General features: G+C 39.4%; 1 protein-coding gene across 15 annotated transcripts in view; it reads right to left on the bottom strand.

Moving 5' to 3' along the window:
- Nucleotides 1–5161: 5161 nt before the first annotated feature.
- Pum2 (pumilio RNA binding family member 2) overlaps nt 5162–18341 on the bottom strand; it is an 81917-nt gene continuing 68737 nt past the window's right edge. For 8 of the 15 annotated variants that reach the window (XM_038317986.1, XM_038317993.1, XM_038317988.1 and 5 more), the window contains 8 exons: nt 16855–17122; nt 16377–16506; nt 15155–15289; nt 12305–12442; nt 11265–11390; nt 10994–11115; nt 10384–10576; nt 5162–8091 (listed from right to left, as the gene is read on the bottom strand). In XM_038317986.1, coding sequence (XP_038173914.1) covers nt 7960–8091; nt 10384–10576; nt 10994–11115; nt 11265–11390; nt 12305–12442; nt 15155–15289; nt 16377–16506; nt 16855–17122 — 1244 coding nt within the window. In that variant the 3' untranslated portion in view covers nt 5162–7959. The remainder of the gene's footprint in view (nt 8092–10383; nt 10577–10993; nt 11116–11264; nt 11391–12304; nt 12443–15154; nt 15290–16376; nt 16507–16854; nt 17123–18341) is intronic. The other 7 variants (XM_038317990.1, XM_038317995.1, XM_038317991.1 and 4 more) reach the window with 1 other exon arrangement.

Raw genomic sequence — 18341 nt, 5'->3', positions numbered from 1 at the left:
CCAAAAGAAACTTCTAGAAGATTGCTGCTGATTCCCTCTGGACTCCAGGAGTTGAGTACTGGGAGGAAGGGACAGGCTTGAGGTGAACTTGACATGATAGCAGCTCATGATGTATAGGACACAGGCTGCATACCTGAGGTGTGATAGGGACATGTGGAAGGGTGAAGGGTAGAGAATACAGGGGAGCCAGCTCTGCCTTGGGGAAGAAGGGATATGATACTCCCATGACAGCATCCCTGGAACTGGAAACAGTCACTAACAGCATGTCCTTCAACTAATATTGATAGGCTCTCACAACCACCCTGAGAAGACCCAGGTAAAGGTAATATGGGAACCAGGCTACTGTGCTAACTTCTGTCACATTGTTCAGTGGGCAGAGATGGGGAGGAGACAAGGGTGAGAAGCCACCTTGTTTTTGTTAGAACCAGTTAGGAGCCTGGGCTTAAAACAATGGCAAATTGACTAATGGTCTGGTCCTCCAACCGAAGCCAAAGATGCTGAACCCCCTGGAGACCCTAAGGCAGTGGCTCTCAACCTTCCTAATGCTGTGACCCTTTAATACAGTTCCTCACATTGTGCTGACCTCCAACAAAAATAAATTATTTTTGTTGCTAGTTCATAACTGTAATTTTGCTACTGTTGTGAATTCCAATATCTGTATTTCTCAATAGTCTTAGATGGCCTCTGAGAAAGGATCATTTAGGTTGAGAACCACTGCCCTAAGGGATTTTGATCAGTCTGGAAGATAAACATGTCTGAATCCTATTCTGTAAGCCTGTTAGCCACAGGCCTGGGCCTGGGCCTGGGTTTCTCACAGTAGGTGGGATACGGATGGGTGGGTGGATGGATGGATTGAGAGAGGGAAAGGGAAGGAAGGAGGGAGGGATGGATGAGTAGATGGAGGCATGGATGAAGGGAGGGAGGGATACATGAATTAAGAGAATGAACAGATTGAAAACTGCTGATAACTTACTAGATAGATCATATTTCAATCTGTCATTTAATCAATAACTGGAGGTTAAGAACTTTTTTTTCAAATGTTTTTTTCTCACCTGGACTTTACATTCATTCAACAGATATTTACAACAGACCGGGGAAATTCTGACTTTTTGGAATTTACATTCTTATTGGTGAGACACAGTAACTCCTTAAATTTACTCAGCATTTCAGCCTATCAGAGTGTGAAAAGAAGAGGTGACAAAAGGGGAGTGCCACCAGTCTAAGACTTAAAAAAAGCTGGGGGTGGGACCATCAGGAGGCTGGGGAAGAGGGACCAGCAGAGCAGAGGGGCAGGATGATAAGTGAAGAGCCGAGAAAGGGGAGGTGGGAGAGACAGGACCAGAACACATCCTGTAGGGCAGTGGTTCTCAACCTTCCTGATGCTGTGACCGTTTAATACAGTTCTTCATATTGTGGTGACCCCCAACCATAAGGTTATTTTCGTTGCTACTTCATAACTGTACCTTGCTGTTGTTATGAATCGTAAAGCAAATATTCTTGGAACTAGAGGTTTGTCAAAGGGGTTGTGACCCATGGGTTGAGAATCACTGCTGTGGGGCCTCGTCAGTTCTGGAAGAATTTTGGTTGAGGAAAGGAGCCATTTCTAAGGTTGTGCAGTGCAGTTCTTGTGGCTAGGTGATGGCTGCAGCACTGGGGGACAGCCAGGTCTTTTAGCTCCTGCAGCTTCGGGTTGGTTGTGTTTATTTGGGGTTTACATTTTTGTGTTTTTGTTTAGAGTCTTGCTGTAGAATATTATTGTAATATTTTAATATTCTATGTTGTGGAACATTTGTTTAATGACGTAAAAATGTGTTGCTTTTGTTTATGTTGCATTTGTTTAACTCTGTGAAGGTGTGATTCTTTGCCTGTCTAAAACACCTGATGGTCTAGTAAGGCCTGAATGGCCAACAGCGAGGCAGCAACAAGGCTAGGTGGGACTGCCAGGCAGAGTATACATTTGTAAGAAAGAATAAGACTCCGTTTGTGATTTTTTTGGGGGAGCTGGGTGGCAGGCCCCATCAAAGAAGTCAAAAGAGTAAAACAAACAACAGGGTCTCAACTGTGCAGCTTGGTTTGTTTTTCTCCTTTTTTTCCCCTTTCCTTTTTGTTTTGTTTTTAAAGCTCATGTTCCCCAAACTGGCCTCAAATTCAGGATGCAGCCACCGATGTTAACCTGAACTTCTGATCCATCTGCCTCCACAAAGGCATGAAACATCACACCCAGTTTTATGTGGGCCTGGGGAACAAACCTAGCTAGGGCTTTGGCTTCCTGTATGCTAGACAAACATTCTACTAACAGAGCTACATTCCAGGCTGGTTCCATTGATTTTGACAAGTATTAAAGATATGTTCTATCATCAGAGGGACCATAAAGTCCGTATTTCCACATGAGTAGCCCTTACTTGTACCAGTCTCTATAGCCACAGACTGGATTGTGGAAGCAACATAACTTGATTTTGCAGTTCCAAGGGCTAAAAGTCTGAAAGCACAGTGCAACTAACTTCCTTCCCAAGTCTCTGACGAAGATTCTCTTGTGCTCCTGCTTCTGGAGAGGCAAGGCATCTGAGTTCACATACTAAGCCTTATCTCTGCTTCCATCATGAGGCTATGTTGTTCCCCCACTCCCCACCTCCGCTTTTTTCTCTTTTTTGGAGACAGGGTTTTTCTTTGTAGCCTTAGCTGTCCTGGAACTCACTCTGCAGACCAGGCTGGCCTTGAAATTGGAGATCCACCTGTCTCTGCTTCCCTAGTACTAGTGCTGAGATTAAAGGTGTGCCCAGCTATCCCTCTTGTAAGAACTTTAGCCTACTGGATTTATGACATACTCAGAATGGCCTCTTTATCAAGACTCGTTGCATTTATAGGTTCCAGGCCATAAATTGGTGGGACTCAATATTCAGTCCAGTACACCACTGTTGACCATGACATAGACTTTATTGAAACTGAGACTGTGGAAACTTTGAAAGTTGGACAAATGCATTTTTTGCTTTATATGGCCATGGGACTTTGTGGGTCAGGGAGTAGAATGTGGTGATTTGAATGATATATGTCCCCTGGCTTATAACCTTTGAATGCCTGGGTCCTCAGTTCCTGGCTGTTTAGGCAGGCTTAAGTTTTATTTATGGCCTGCTGTAGGAAGCATGTCACTGGGAGCAGATTTTGAGAACTTAAGACTTGTGGCATATTTGCTGTTTCCTACTTATGGTTCTGAGATGTGAACTCAACTGTTCCTGCCACCATGCCTGGTGCTTGCTGCCATGTTTCCCCACTATGATAGTGACGATCTCATCCCCCTGAGAACTTTAAATCCAAATAAATCCCCAAGTTGCCTTGGTCAGTGTTTTATAACAGCAATAGCAATATAACTACTACAGGATTGTTTACGGTAGGATGTCTACTCCCCATTAGATCAACTACAGGAAGCCACAGCAACACTTCCACAACTCCGGATTCCTAGGGTTGTAGTTGGACTTCTGGAGTATAATAGCCCAGTACTCCAAGGACCCAGTGTAGCCACAATGTGTGCTGAGGAAAACAACCTTGACTTGCCAGGGAAGTCAAAGAATTCCTGGGGAATGTGTTTCAGGGAGCCAAGCAAGACCCTGCTGGCTTTTTTTTTTTTTTTTTCTAAAACAGGCTGATTGGCTGTGATCTCTCTACCTTCCAATCTCAGCCTTTGGGGTGCTGGGATCACACACACTTTGGCCAGCTGTTTGTGGAAGTCCCATCTTTTATTATACAGAAATTCTAGGAGAGTGGTTTATGCCAATAGGCAGACTTTCCTACTTCCATGCTTTGCTTGCTATATGCCAAATAAGTAAGTTTTCTAAGTGTTCCTGTGGTTTCCTTTAGGTAAACTCAAAACGGACGCACTGGGTGGGTGGGTACAGGCTCAGACTTTCCAACTGGCTGAGGTTAGTTCAACCCAGACATCTATGTATGTGTACCTGAGTGTACTTGTGTGCACCATGTGGATGTGGGTGCTCATGGAAGGCAGAGGGGGAATTGAAACTCAAGTTTCAGGAGTTTGTAAGCCACCCAGTATGGATTCTGGAAACAACTCAGGACCTCTGCAAGAGCATCAAACACTCTTATCAATCACTTGGCAAAACTGCCCGGTTCCTACTTTATCAGTCATAATAAAGCCGTCCTCGATGTGTTTCAGTAGTGTTGGGGGATGACTCAAGGCCTGACGTAGTTGGGCAGAGTGGTACCACTAAACTTTCATTCCTAACTTGCCAGGGCCTTTGTAAGCATCTAAGATCCTGGAGAAAGTGCCTGAAGGCCTTGCTTTGCAGTTGGGCTTTTATCTTAAAAGACCAGACAAAGGATAGGCTTCTGCACCACACACCCTCCACACTGCAGTCCATCACCATCCCGACTACAGAGACATTAAACTCAGGCAAGTTGTGGAGGAAGGACACTCCTCCAACCTAAACCTTCCAGAAGTGCACCCTGAGGACACACACACAGTAATCAACCAAACTCGGAGCTAAGCAATTGAGTGTAATGGTGTTCCTGCTTTCTATTAGCATTATAGAAACCTCCACTTTAGATTCCAACAGGTACTGCACCCTACCCCGCAGCTATAGAAGCAAAGCTAAAATCAAACAGCCCATCTCCATTAAGAATTAAGCCCTGGCCGGGCGGTGGTGGCACATGCCTTTAATCCCAGCACTCGGGAGGCAGAGGCAGAGGCAGACGGATCTCTGTGAGTTCGAGAACAGCCTGGTCTAAAAGAGCTAGTTCCCGGACAGGCTCCAAAGCCACAGAGAAACTCTGTCTCGAACCCCCCCCCCCCAAAAAAAAATATCAAGCCCTGGAGCTGGAGAGATGGCTCAATGGTTAAGGTTCTGAATATAATTCCCAGCAACACAACCATCTATAAGGATCTGAGGACCTCGTTTGGTGTTGGAGATCTACACGAAGACACAGCACTTATTTACACAAAATACATAAATCTTTAAACAAAACCCTAAGAACTGGGAATCTTTTAATATATTTCAATTCCTACAACCAATGAGCTAAGAAATTAGCACTAGCCCACCAGGACACCCAGGTTGCTGGCATAGGCAACTTTACAAAATAGCAAGGCTATGTGGAAAGTATCCACATGTTTTAGTGATGTTAAGTGGCTTAATGAGGCAATCTAGACTGTAACTGAGATACAGAGGGATGTTTTATCTAGAGAAAAACACAAGACCAAGTTTATTTCATACAATGTTATTCACACGTTTCATTTCTAATTTATACATAATTTACAAAGAAGTGAAGATAACATTTCATATGAACCAATAAGAGCCAGGACTTAGACAAACTGGTCCAGAAACAATCTATATCAAAAGGAGACACTCAAGAGTAAGCCTAAGCAGTTTCTGCCCAATCAGATTTATTCTGAAAAGTCATTTTTTCTAAAGTTCCATGCCAACATACTAGAAGGTGGAATCAGGGTGGGCACCAAAACTGGCAGATCATAAAATTTCTACACAAACAGGTATTTTTCTAGAATATGCCTAAAAGTATCAGAACTGGGTTGTCAGCACTGGGAAGTATGAATCAGGACTGCTAGAGGAGGATTCAGCTCCAAGTCACTTTTTCTCTAGGATTTGCCACTTTCTGAACTGAGTGACAGCTGCCTAAGCATACAAAAGCAAGGGTGAACGGGAACCAGGAAGGGCTGCTAATCTCGAATACTGGCAGCTTTGACCCTAAAACCACTGGCTGATGTAGGCAAGTTATGTTCAACCCAGAGCCAAGACACTCAGGCTGGCAAAACAAAGTGGAAAAGGAGGGAGAATGCCACTCTACATGGAGAAAATACTGCTGCTGTGACAGGGACATGCTGATGAACCAGTGTGACTGAGAATGGTGACAAGGAATGTTGGGTTAGGAAGCTACAATAACTCAACATCAACATCAAAGACTCCTGGCACCCCAAACTTCATGCCAAATTTTAAGGTTCATGATATGAGTAACAAAAGGATAGAACTTTATACTCAATATTGTGCTCTGATTGCTTTTGTTCTGCAGACCTCTAGAAAAAGAAAATCCCTTCTACAATTTATCTGACAGAAACAGCATGTTCATTTCAGTTTTCAGCACTGAACATAAGAGGGTCAACATAAATGTTTATACAAAATACTGACTTCAACAAAATACAAAGCACTTTCTTTATCTTTCAGAAACTGAATATACAAAGCAATTTTTTCCAAAATATTTTCATAGGCAAAGGATTAAAAACGATTTTAATTATACACATATGGTCACAATTTTGCCTTAAAAAGATTGTTGGGAAATGTACATAAGGCCGCTTGTAAATGTACATCATGTCACTGTTATAATGTCTTATGTCCAGAGGAAAAAATGTTATCATACAGATTTGCTCTTACTTGGGAGTAGGCTATTCAAAAATACAGTACTCTTCTGTACAAAGAAAAAAGTCACATCACATTTAAAGATGGAAAAAGCATTGGCCTCTGTGGTAATCAAATCTCAGTCCAATACTTTCTATTTACTATGCACAATACCCTGACTTCAGTTGAAAGTGATCCAGATCCTAGCATGTCCATTATCAACAGAGTCAACAACTATGTTATAAAACAAAATGTTTTCCACAATAATAAAAAGAAAGTTGATTCATACTTCTGAAACCATATAAAGATAAAAAATTTTTTAAAAATCACTCTCAATTTGGAGAAATAAATTTACATTATACAACACTATATTGCCAGGTTAAAGAGGGCAGGGATGTGAATGTACACTAAAATGCAAATGTTTCCCAAAGAGATAAAACAGATTCCATATACAGCATGAAGGTTTACAAATGTACACCTGTACAACCAAGGAAAGTTACTACGAAATTAGCAAGGCTTTCATAACAAACACTGAAACAAGATCTGCTTTCAAATTGTAAACTTACATCTACCCCTACACACACACAATGTGTTTATTTATAGGAAGAAAAAAAAGCTCTCTGAATATGCAATCATGCTAAATGCTGAGCTATCAGTTCACTTCTCAGTGGCCTCTCTCACCTCTATCAGGTTCCTATTTATGTATCTACTATGAAAACGCAGAATAAACCAACACTTCCTCAACAGTCTTTAATTCTATAATTAGAACAAAATACAAACCTCCATCCATTCTTGTTGCAAACCAAACTGAAAAGTTAGTGTGAAATTTAACTTTTCATTCAGTGCAAACTCAACTGAATGGAAGTGCCACCATGATTTTTTTTCTAACTCATTACAATAAGTATATACAATTCTTCTGTACATTGCCAAGGACATTATAGGGCATTAATTTTATTAAAACCACATCCACTGTAAATAATGTTATCTCAAATCATTTTATTCTTGTCTGTTTTTCTGAGTTTTTCTTTGCATGATAGTTTGTGAATTACCAAAATACAACTTAACTTTCTTTTTAAAATATTAATAATATTTATGCAGTTGATTGTTAATCTGTTATAAAAGGCTTCACATAAAGGAAAAAAATAAGAACTATAATTCTATGTACATCTATATAAACCTGTTGTGCTATGGGGTTGTAGACCTACCAGACTGCAAGCCAGTTTATTAAAATACTGTACTTTTCCCATTAAAAACTATTTTTTGTGACTTTACAAGGTATAAATTTACAAAATATGTGACAACTTTTTTCCTTTTTTTGCTTCTTTTTTTTTGGGGGGGAGGGGGATACAGTTACATCATATACAGGCATTCTGTGCTTCACCAGAAATTCAATCTGATAGGTCTCCACTCAGGGTTGAAGATAATTTATAATTCACCACCCCACCCCCTAAATATACACAAGAACCTTAAAAATTTACAAATGGATGAAGAAAGTCAATAAATAGTTTTGCTTAAAAAAAAAATCAAAGATTCATAGTTGAATTGTGTTTTGATAATTCACAAAGAAAACCCATTCTTTAAACATGGTTGAATCGTCTCCTTTCTCTTAAAGCATTCCATTTGGTGGTCCTCCGATAGGCCCTAGATCTGGGCTGTTTTTCAAATAGTATTTTTCCAACTTGGCCAGTATATGCTTCCCATATGTGTATTTGCGAAGAGTAGTAATATGAGGTCGAATCTGAAAAACAAACAATCTTGTGAAAAAAACAAAAACAAAACCCAAGTTACTGTAGTTTGTTTTTAATTTGTATGTGTGTGGTGTGGACAGGCAAGTTCAGTATACGGAGGTCAGAGGACAACTTAAAAGTGTTCTCTACTTCTACTATGTGTGCCCTGGGGATTGACTTCAATCAGGTCTTCAGGCTTGGTGGCAAGTACCTTTACTTACTGAGTCATCTTGCCTCGTTTATGATTTAAAATAGCCCCTCAAGTCTGGATCATCATGCTGCTAAAAATTACAAAGCTACTTAGGTACAAAACCAATTCTGAAACATAATTTTCTCAAAAATGCTTAAAGAGGCAACATTTTTTTTTTGTTGTTCAATAAATAAACAAGCCACTGCTGTGTCACATGCCGACAAGGAAGCCCCAAATACAAACATATAATTCCCCCTTTCCAGCTAGATGTGCTGTGAATACAGTAACTGTCACAGAACAGACTAGTAAAAGACAACTCACACACAACTTGTAAGATTCCTGAATATAACCGGGCAATATCTAGGAAGTCATTCTACAAAATAATTATGCAAGGACCTTTATAGAACGCATTATTTAAATGGTTAAAAATACTATGTATACTATGGGCTCAGTAAGTACTATAAATTAAAAATAAGGTTAAAACCTTTAGGAGAGTCAAAAGGCAAAACAAAAAACAAAACAAAAAAAAAAAAAAAACACCACTGACACAACAATTTGAAGGATGAATTTTTAAAAACTCAGTGCTGTAAGTATGAGCTGCTAGAGGGCGGTGATGGCGCCTGCCTTTAATCCCAGCACTGGGAGGCAGAGACAGCGGATCTCTGAGTTGCAGGCCAGCCTGCTCTATAGAGCAAGTTCTAGGATAGGCCCCAAAGCTACAGAGAAACCCTGTCTCAATCCCCCTCACCCCCCCAAAAAAACCCCAAAAAACAACAAACAAAAAACCCTTAAGAGTTGGTGTTTGTTAACTGCCACGGACCAGCAATGACTCTGATACAATGCATGGCAAAAGGGGATCTTGAGAATATTTTCTCTTGATAAAGGGAAAAGGTTCAAAAGGGGACAGATGTCCCATGTTTTCTAAAGCAATCAAGCCAGAAAGAGCATTAGCACCTTTCCCTCCCGCAGTTTTGTTTGTTGATGTACTGAAACAAAATCTTGGCAAGTTATGTAGAAAAGCATCAAACTTTCAATCCTCCCACACTGGCCTCCTAACTAGGAAACATAGGCTTGTATCTCTTGAGGCTAGCTTTAGATCTTTTTAATATTCCATGTTTATGGAAATCAATGATTTTTTAAAAAATATTACATTTATGGGCTGGAGAAGTCTTACTGGTTAAGAGCACTTGTTCTTGTAATGAAGTGGGTTTGAATCCCAGCACGTACATGGCAACTCATAAACACCTATAATTCCAGTTCCAAGGGGTCCGATGTCCGCCATGGGCACCAGGTACACATGTAGTGTATGTATATATGTGTATATACACATATACGCACACACACATGTATACACAAACACACACACACACACACACATATACAACACATGTATGCAGGCAACACACATTAAAATAAATGAATCTAAAACACAACAACAAAACTCCAAACAAAAATTACTCCCTGTGTGCAAGCACATGTGCATCATGACATTCAGGCAACACAATCTGCATGTGTCAATTTTCTCCTTCCTTTACGTTTGGAGCCCAGAGATGCAATGCAGCTCAAAAGATGTGGCAGCAAACAACTCTACTGTACAAGCCATTTGCCAGCAGAATTGGTGATTTTAAAGAATCATTAGATTCAAGAGGGGAAATAGCTTGAAGTGTAATAACTAATATAGAGATTTGTTTTAAAAGAATTAATTTAACTGTGCGTATGTATGTATGCATACAGGTATCCACTGAGGGCAGAGGAGGGTACCAGAGACCCTAGAATTAGGTGCTTGTGAGCCACCATGAGGGTGTTGGGAATTGCAAAGATTATCTAAAAGAGCAGCCCCCTTATTGGGAAAATCTAATACCATTAAAGAAAACAACTCAGCATTCAACCAATGAACTACTTACTGCAAATCGAATAAAACTGAACAAGACAGGGGAGGAAGATTAACATTAAACCTAACAGCTGAGAAATGAATGTGATTTTACAGTGTGTTAACTAAGCTGCCCATGTGCTTTAACTGTTGTTTATTGTGGAGAAATAAACCCTACAAAAGTGTGTAAGCAGTCACAAGTCATACAGAGGGTGTGACCTCATGGAGCTGTGCACCAGTTACCTTGTGCATGATTATCTTCCTCTGAGCAGGCTCGGCCATATCAATCATCTTCTGAACCACGTAATTGGCATATTGATCCTTCATCATGGTGTATAAGGCACTGTGAGGACCATCATTCTGACAGCAAACCTCATCAATCAGTAAAGCTCTCTCAGCACGGGAGGCATGAGTAACACACTTTTCTACTACATTGCTAAAAATTAAAAGCACACACACAGAAACTTTGTTATGTCATTTCTTTATAGTCAAATAGTCTTGACTTTTCAATTTCTTCCAATGTACTAGAAAAGAGAAGACAAGATAAAATTTCTTGGTTTGTAATTACTTTTAAAGCAGAAATGGTTGCTGGCGGTGGTGGCGCACGCCTTTAATCCCAGCACTCGGGAGGCAGAGGCAGGTGGATCTCTTTGAGTTCGAGGCCAGCCTGGAGACTACAAGAGCTACTTTACTTTTCCAGGACAGGCTCCAAAGCCACAAAGAAACCCTGTCTCAAAACACCAAAAGAAATGGTATCACAGAATAGCCCACAAATATGACAACCACAAAAATTAACTATAGGCCCACTAAAAAATTGTATAGAAAGAGCTGGAAAAACTGACTATTGTAATACCTGGCAAATTTGTGTTGACTCAGGGCTAACACCTTTCCTCTGATTTCAGAAACAATTTTGCTCTTGTCTTCAGGTCGACCATGTTCCAGTACATGCTGAATAACATAATTGCCATACTGATCCTATAACACATTTAAAAATTACTTTCCATCATTAAGAATTGAGAGAATACAATAAGCTTTGCCTCCTCATTTTTATACTTTAACTACAAATTACATTTCTCAAAAAATATTCAAAATACACAAACATTTCAAATTCTTAGGTGACATACCTGTACCAACTGCTCTGTGTGTTGGTGAAGCTCTTCTAAGACGGGTAAGGTCTGCTCTGCAGTGCAGTGCTCTAGGATACGCTGAATGACTCTGCAGCCATAAGGATGGGTTGAAAGCACAAACACCTTGAAATAAATAAAGGAAGGAAATGCACATATCCTGTTATTTCTGATCTCTGTATCAGACTGACAAGACAGATGCTAGCACCTAGCCAAGCGGTGGGTCCACAGCTGACACAATCACCGCATCAGCATTCTCCAGCATGTATGGAGCTCAGAGGCCAAATTGGAGGAATCTGTTTTCATTCACCATGTGGAATCAGGTGAACCAAACACAGGTCATCAGGCGTGACAGCATTTCCCCTTGATTTGCTGAGCTACCTAGACAGCCTGAAGATAATTTTGATTAAAAAAAAAAAAAATCTAATGGGTAAGACCTGGTACTAGTTGCTAGTTATTTTGCTTGTGTCAATATAGTTTCAAGACTTTTCCCTGCTCTTCCATTTCTCGTCGCGATCATGGAAAATATTTGTTTAACTACTTCTATCTAATGATTTTACTAAGGAGGCAGACATTTTAAAGTACATTCATTTTTCCTGGGAACAGGTCTCACATCCTAGGCTGGATCTCAGACATGAGTTGATACTGAACTTTCAAATGCCCTTGCTTCCACCTCCCAAATGCTGGGATTGATTGCAGGTGTATACAACTGCACCCAACTCACATTCACTACTTACAAATAAACAAAATGTATTTATTTATTCAACGTACAATGGTGTCTTGCCTACAAGTATGTCTGTATGAGGGTGCCATATACCCCTTAACTAGAATTACAGGCAGTTTTGAGCTGCCATGTGGGTGCTATGAACTGAATCCAGGTCCTCTGGAAGAGCAGAGTGCTCTTAACTGCCGAGCCCCTACATTTACTATGTTTAATGAAAGTACCCAGTATAATCTTGTACTTAAAAGAATGCTAAATTCAAATCATAAAATGCTCTGCTAAGGAAACGAATGCAAAAAAAAAAAAAAATCAATCTTACTTGTCCTTTGAACGCATCAATGACGAACTGCAGTGACTGCGGCTGAACACATTCAATACATTTTTGTACAACATGGTTTCCATTCTGATCTTTCACACATTTGAGCACATGACCATCTAGCTCCTTTACCATTTCACTCTGCAAAAGTCATTTAAATAATTATTTTATCCAGAAAACCCAATGGAGCTAAAAATATTCACATGTTAAAAATAACAAAGAACAAAGCACGCTAAATTTTTTTATAATACAAAAATTTAGAAACCACCCAAATAAAAATTATTAAAGCGAATCACAGATAGTAATATTAATGATATATGCTGACATAACTCAGTGACAATGAACCTGCTGTATTTAAATTACAATTTTCACTGTGTACATGTGATGGAGGAGGGTCATCTGTCTATGTGTTACTTTCATTGGTTAATAAAGAAACTGCCTTGGCCCTTTAATAAGACAGAAAATTAGGTAGGCGGAGTAGACAGAACAGATTTGTGGGAGAAAGAAAGCAGAGTCAGGCAGACGCCTCAGGCAGTCGCCATGCCTCTCCTCTCTGAGTCGGATGCAGGTTAAGATCTCTCCTGGTAAGCCACCACCTCGTGGTGCTACACAGATTATTAAATATGGGTTAGTCAAGATGTGAGAGTTAGCCAATAAGAGGCTGAAACTAATGGGCCAGGCAGTGTTGAAATGAATACAATTTGTGTGTTGTTATTTCGGGTGTAAAGCTAGCCATGCAGAATGCGGCCCGCCGCTCCTTCTACATGCATGTTTCTGCATTATCTTATAGAACAGGGTTTCTCTGTATAGCCTTAGCTGTTCCTGAAGCTTACTCTATAGATAAGGCTAGCCTGTAACTCAAGAGATTCACCTGCTTCTGCCTCCAAGTGCTGGAATTAAAGGTGCGTGTCATCAGCACCCAGCCTAATATACATTTTTAAAGCTTTTATTTCTATGACCTACGTAGCATCTGCATCTGTTGGTACTAGGAGTTATTACTGATGTTCACTTGAGTTTATAAAAGTGCATAAAACATAAATCCCTAACATGGGATGCTAAGTTATCTATCTGTATTTCACCTAATATCAATAATTGTCACTAATGATAGACATTTTCTTCTTGTCTAATGCTTATAAAACTAATAAAATTTTACTATGATTTGTATGTATGTCTGATTAGAATAAAAATATTACTGCTCAGAAATGGCCATATATAATCTAAAGGTATTTAAAGATCTCAACTATATTCCAACACAATTATGAAGGAATCCGGTTAAGCCAACCTACAATATGAATTTATGTCTAAACTAAAACAGACTGAATTACAAAATACAATTAACCTAAAAATTCCAAAATTAAAAAATATTCTATTCTTTATTAACTAGTCCTCATTAAAACAGTCCGGGGCTGGAGAAATAGCTCAGTGGTTAAGAACACTGGCTGTTCTTGAGGACCTGAGTTCAATTCCCAGCACCCACACGACAGTTCACTGTGACTCCAGTTCTAGGAGATCTGCCATCATCACACAGACATGCATGGAGGCAAAACAACACATATAGAATAAAGATAAATAGTTTTTTAAAAAAACAGTATTAGTCCTTTTTATTTCCAAATACCCAAGGCACAGCTACTGAAAGACTATGCTACTATCGACACCTATGGCAGAGAAGTTCTTTGAATAATTAAATCTGTTGATTTTCTCTACTGTGCCATATTTTAATGAATTTAAAACTACAAAATTTCTTCCACAGGAATAATGGAATTTTCCAGATTTAAATCCTGTAACTAAAGTACATATATACACATACCCCACACACTTACCCATTTACCCTCCTCCTCCTTACTGGCTAGTTTTATATCAACCTGACACAAATTAGAATCATTTTGGAAGAGGGAACCTCAATTGAGAAAATGCCTCCACCAAACTGACCTGTAGAAAAGTCTGCGGGTCATTTTCTGAATTAGTTAACAATGTGGAAGGGCCCAGATCCCTGTGTTGGTGTCAACCCTGGGCTGGTGGCCCTGGGTTGGTTACTATAAGAAAACAGGCTGAGTAAGCCATGAAGAGCAAGTCAGTAAGAAGCACCCTCTACGGCCTCTCCATCAGCTCCAGCCCTCACTTTCCTTGTGTGAGGTGAAATAAACACTTTTATCCCTGCGTTGATTTTGGTCATACTGTTTTATCACAGACATAGAAACCCTAAGTCATCCTCTTCCTTCTGTTTTCAAACCTATAGAATTTTTTATTGTATAAGTCAAAAATAGCTTTCTAAATTATTAAGATGAAGTTAAGGAAAAAAGCTATTTTGTTCACTGATATTGTCATGTTATATAAACATAAAATTTCACATTGAAAGTCAAATAAATTTTTTTTAAAATTTCTATGTGTATCTGTGTGAGATTATGCCATTTGTGCTTGGTTCTGAACTGAACTTTGGTCCTTTAATAGAGCAGCATGTGTTCTTTCCAGCCTCAAAGAAGTCAATCTTGTTTAAAGGAACATTAAGTTTCTTCACTGAATAGACTTAGGGAAAAAAAGTATATACATGTATGTATATACTAATTAGAATATGAGAATGTTGTTTGTTTAGAATTCTTAAAATAGAAATATTAGGTAGACCCACATAAAAATTGGGAGCAGCGAAATGCTTGCTGAAACTGCAGATAATAACAAGGTAAGTGACCGCAAAGACACATCACTGGGTACTCTATCTGGCAAACTCCATGGAATGGGTAAGATTTTAGGAAAAGATCTTAAGTCTCCTGGTAGAAATCTTTAGGACATTTTTTCCTCAAGATTATAAGATAAAAAGAAATTTAAATTAAGTATTACAAAACGTATATCTCAACTTACAATTACCTGTTGATCAGAAGAAATAGACTCTAATGCTTTCTGTATAACACGGCAGCCATACATCTGCAAGGCTAATGGTAGAACATGACCACGAATACGAGTGGCCAGGGCTAATTTCTGATCCAAACTTCCAAACTGAAAGACAGTAAGAAATGAGCATGAGACTACTTTGGTAAACTTGACCAACATATTATTATCTGCTGCACTGTGTACCTATAGTAAAATCTAAGACTCCAGAAACGCTTGTAGTAAGTACCTTTTGGGGAGTGTTGAGTCATATTAAAATTTCCTTGTTATTATTTTGACACCATCACCCCTACCAGACAAGGCCACACTATGTAGCCCTGTCTGGCCTGAAACATTCACCTGTCTCTGCCTCCTGAGTGCTGGAGGTGTGTGTGCAACCTAAAGTTATATGCAATAATGCCTGGCTTATCTGTACTCTTTTTAAAATTCAAATTATTTTTTAAAATGAGTATGTGTGTGCCCACAAAAGGTGTCAGAGTCCCTGGAACCAAAGTTATAAGTGGTTGTGTGAGCTAGGCGGTGGTGGCACACGCCTTTAATCCCAGCACTTCGGAGGCAGAGGCAGGTGAATCTCTGTGAGTTTGAGGCCAGTCTGGTCTACAAGAACTAGTCCAGGACAGGCTCCAAAGCTAGAAAAACCCTTTCTCAAAAGAGAAATAACAAAACAAACAAACAAAAAACAAAAAGTGGTTTTGAGCTAGGGGAACAACAAGCACTCTCAACTGTTGAGCCATCTGTCTAGTCTCACTATGGCCTTTTGAGACAGTCTGTGTCATTAAATCTGGACACTGGTGATTTAGGCAAACAGCCTCACCAAAAAGCCAAAGATCCTGTCTCTGGTTCCCCAGTGCTGGGATTACAGATTCTTACCGTCATGACTAGCTACTTATATGGGGCATTTGGGGCCCAAATTCAGGTCTTTTTTGTTTGTTTGTGGGAGGAGGGGTTCAAGACAGGGTTTCTTTGTGTACCTTTGACTGTCCTGGAACTCACAGAGATCCACCCGCCTCTGCTTCTGGAGTGGTGGATTAAAGGCATTTGCCACCATGCCCAGCTTCCAAATTCAGGTCTATATGCACATACGACAAGCAGCATTTACTAGCCCTGAACATATGAGCCCAGCTTTAAGATTGAAAATGACCGTTGCCCAACTTTAACAAAACTGAATAATCATACAAGCATAAATCATACTTACCTCAAAAAACTTCTGTATAACATAGTTTCCAAAAACATCTGTCATTAACTGATAGGCTGCCTGTAGAATTTCATTAAATACCATCTGTCGCTCAGCTGGAGTAGCTCTCTCTAGCTTTTGCTGTATGAACCTATACGGGAAAAATTTAAATCCCAAGATGAAAACAATCTTCCTAAAATCACCTGCATACTCTAACTTGTACACATGTGCAAATAGAAAAGGATCTTGTGATATACCCAGAGTGCCCTAAAAGTCACTATGTAGTTTAGTGCAGCCTCAGGCACATGCCACTTCAATTAATATAATTAAAATGCTTCTTTCATGTCCATTGAGGGGAGGGGATTGAAAGGGAGGGGAGAGAGGAAAGGATGGAAGTCTTAGCATGTAGCCCAGGGAGATAAACACAGATTCCTTTCTTATTAAAGGCAGCAGTGTTCAACAGAAACAGTGGGAAGTGTGAGGAACCATAACCACCTACCTGGAGCCATGCTGGTCTTGAGAAAACTCGACTATATGTCCAATCAGGTCTCTGAGCTGAAGGTTGGGGAAGCGGTTGTTCCTGAAATCTTCCAATAACCTACTGCGGCCGGAGGGCATGATATCAGATCTATTATAGCGGAGCCGAGAAGGAGGAAAGAGCTGGCTGCTGGAGCTAAATAGACTGGAAGTGCTTGAAGCACTTCGGTACTTTGCTTCTGCTCCAGGTGCTGCAGAGATATACCGACCACTACCATTTGTCAGTCCTCCTACAACAAAGCAGCTGTGGTCAGCAAATATTTCTGACAAGTTATTTTATAAATAAGTTACAATTTAAATTGAGCCAATAAGCTCTAACAAAGCTTTCAATTATATTAAAAACCACGTTATAATTAGCTAGAAAAACTCAAATCTAGAGCCATGGAAATTTGGAGTCTCAGGATGTAGCTCAGTGGTAGAGAGTTTGCCTAGCATACTCAAAGTCCTGGATTCGATCACCAACACCACAGGAAAAAAGATTTATTTACAGTATAAAGGAATAACATTGAATGTTAAATCTGTACTTTTGGGAAACATATTAAAAATATATTGTCAAATATACTTCCATGTAAAAACAAGTCTTTTTAGTCAATATACTAATGTCTGAAACTTTTAAATAACCCATAGCATAAATACTTTAAAACTTGAAAATGTTTTATTAAAAATATTCTCCATAAAATGCTATTACCTTGTAGATATGGAATAGTATTAATAATCAGCAGTTATTCCTAGAGCCATAACCACAACCCTCCAACTTAGATTTATTCCATACAAGAAAATAAAAGGCAGTAACAGAAACAAACTTAAATGAGGAAAATGTTTCTATTATGCATCACAAGAGCTAAAGTACTTGACAGTGTCCTTTTAAAGTAGAAAAATGTAAAAACAACTATAAAGTGCAGATTTAGTAGTTATAAAAACATATCCACCATCAGCTTTCTCTTATACCAACTGTACATACAGCAATGCTACATAGTCAATCCAGGCCACGGTATAGAGATGACACCAATACCAGTGGAAAGTCAGAGATGTTACAACCCAGAAGGCATAAAAAGGCCTGGAAGCAATAGGTCAACACTGCAGTGTTAAGTGCACTTTTTCCCCCTCTACCATCTATCTACTCTTAACATAATTTTCTTTCTGTGAACTTCCCACTTTACAGTATATTAAACATTTATCTAAAATCATTCACCCTTTGTTAAGTATCATCAAACTATACCAAACTACATACTAGATACCTGATGTCTAGGTATATAGTACATACTTACTAAATGACAACAAGAAATCTTAGGAGAAAACTTTGTTATTTTTAAAGTATATACACGCATGTGGGTGCATGATTGACTCAGAGGACAAACATCACAGCCTCCCCCCTACCCAGCAGCAGTTCACAACTGGTAGACCTTAACCCCTTCAGGGGTCACATATTAGATATTCTGCATATCAGAT

Source organism: Arvicola amphibius, chromosome 2, assembly GCF_903992535.2.
Source record: "Arvicola amphibius chromosome 2, mArvAmp1.2, whole genome shotgun sequence".
NCBI lineage: Eukaryota > Metazoa > Chordata > Mammalia > Rodentia > Cricetidae > Arvicola > Arvicola amphibius.
The sequence above is the reverse complement of the archived record's forward strand: the minus strand, read 5'-3'. Positions and strand labels throughout refer to the sequence as shown.